Source organism: Ceratosolen solmsi, unplaced genomic scaffold, assembly GCF_000503995.2.
Source record: "Ceratosolen solmsi marchali unplaced genomic scaffold, CerSol_1.0 scaffold29, whole genome shotgun sequence".
Taxonomy (NCBI): Eukaryota; Metazoa; Arthropoda; class Insecta; order Hymenoptera; family Agaonidae; genus Ceratosolen; species Ceratosolen solmsi.
The window spans coordinates 11,785,849-11,786,720 of NW_011948417.1; the positions used below are offsets into that span (position 1 = coordinate 11,785,849).

The 872-nt window shown below is 23.2% G+C and overlaps 1 protein-coding gene across 1 annotated transcript in view; it reads right to left on the reverse strand.

The window, feature by feature from the left end:
* Positions 1-585: 585 nt before the first annotated feature.
* Positions 586-872, reverse strand: part of LOC105360065 (aromatic-L-amino-acid decarboxylase) — a gene marked incomplete at its 3' end in the record, with an annotated part of 6,430 nt that continues 6,143 nt past the window's right edge. Inside the window, exon 9 of the mRNA XM_011496840.1 lies at positions 586-872. This exon is cut by the window's right edge and continues 11 nt beyond it. Within this exon, the coding sequence (XP_011495142.1) occupies positions 586-872 (287 nt within the window).

Genomic DNA, 872 nt, shown 5'->3' on the forward strand with positions numbered 1-872 from the left:
CGTGACTTTTGGCTTTTTCAAACGTGTTTAACAGACTTTAAATAAATAAAAACAGCATATATTTCTTTAAAAAATACTCATTAATAGTATATCATTTCCGATTATCATCTGAATATCTTACATCATCTATCATACAAGAGCTATCTTTCATTTCCACACACAGAAAATTGTATATTATTGTAAAAAATTGTTAATTATTATAGCTTTTATTAAAATTTTTAAGGATTAAAATATACTATCTTTTTATTTTAATTAAATATTTATTTTGAATGTACATTTATTTTAATAGAATTTAAAATAACATATTGAGAAATCTTGACATCTGAAATTCAATTCTATAGAATTCGACTATGTATGTCATCTTATAAATAATTACCATAATTATAATAATTATAACAATTATTATTTTTATTCTTCTCAAACGATAAATTTTTTATAAATCATTTTTTATGCTGACTACCCCACACATCAAATGAAGATAGAATAAAAATATGATAGAAATTAAAGAGCTGCTTAAAAATTATAAATATTATTAACTGACTATTAATAGTATTTATTTTCTTAAAGTTCTTTTATTTATACAGAATTTAAGTTTTTATTTACTATCTCCAACTCTTTTATTCTGGACATTATTGGACTTGACTTCATAGAAGAAATATTTAATTCTTGTTTAACAGCAAGAAATTGCGTATTTAAAAGTAAAACCTCAGTGGTTTGGTTACTTATTTCATTCCAGGCAAACAAAATATCTTCTTGAAGTGAAAAACGACTACAAATTACGAAACGAATAACTAGTTGTTCGTGATAAGTTCCTGGAAGAATGTAGAGTTTTCTTCTTGCCATAAGTCTATCAATAAGTTGCTTCGTTAGAT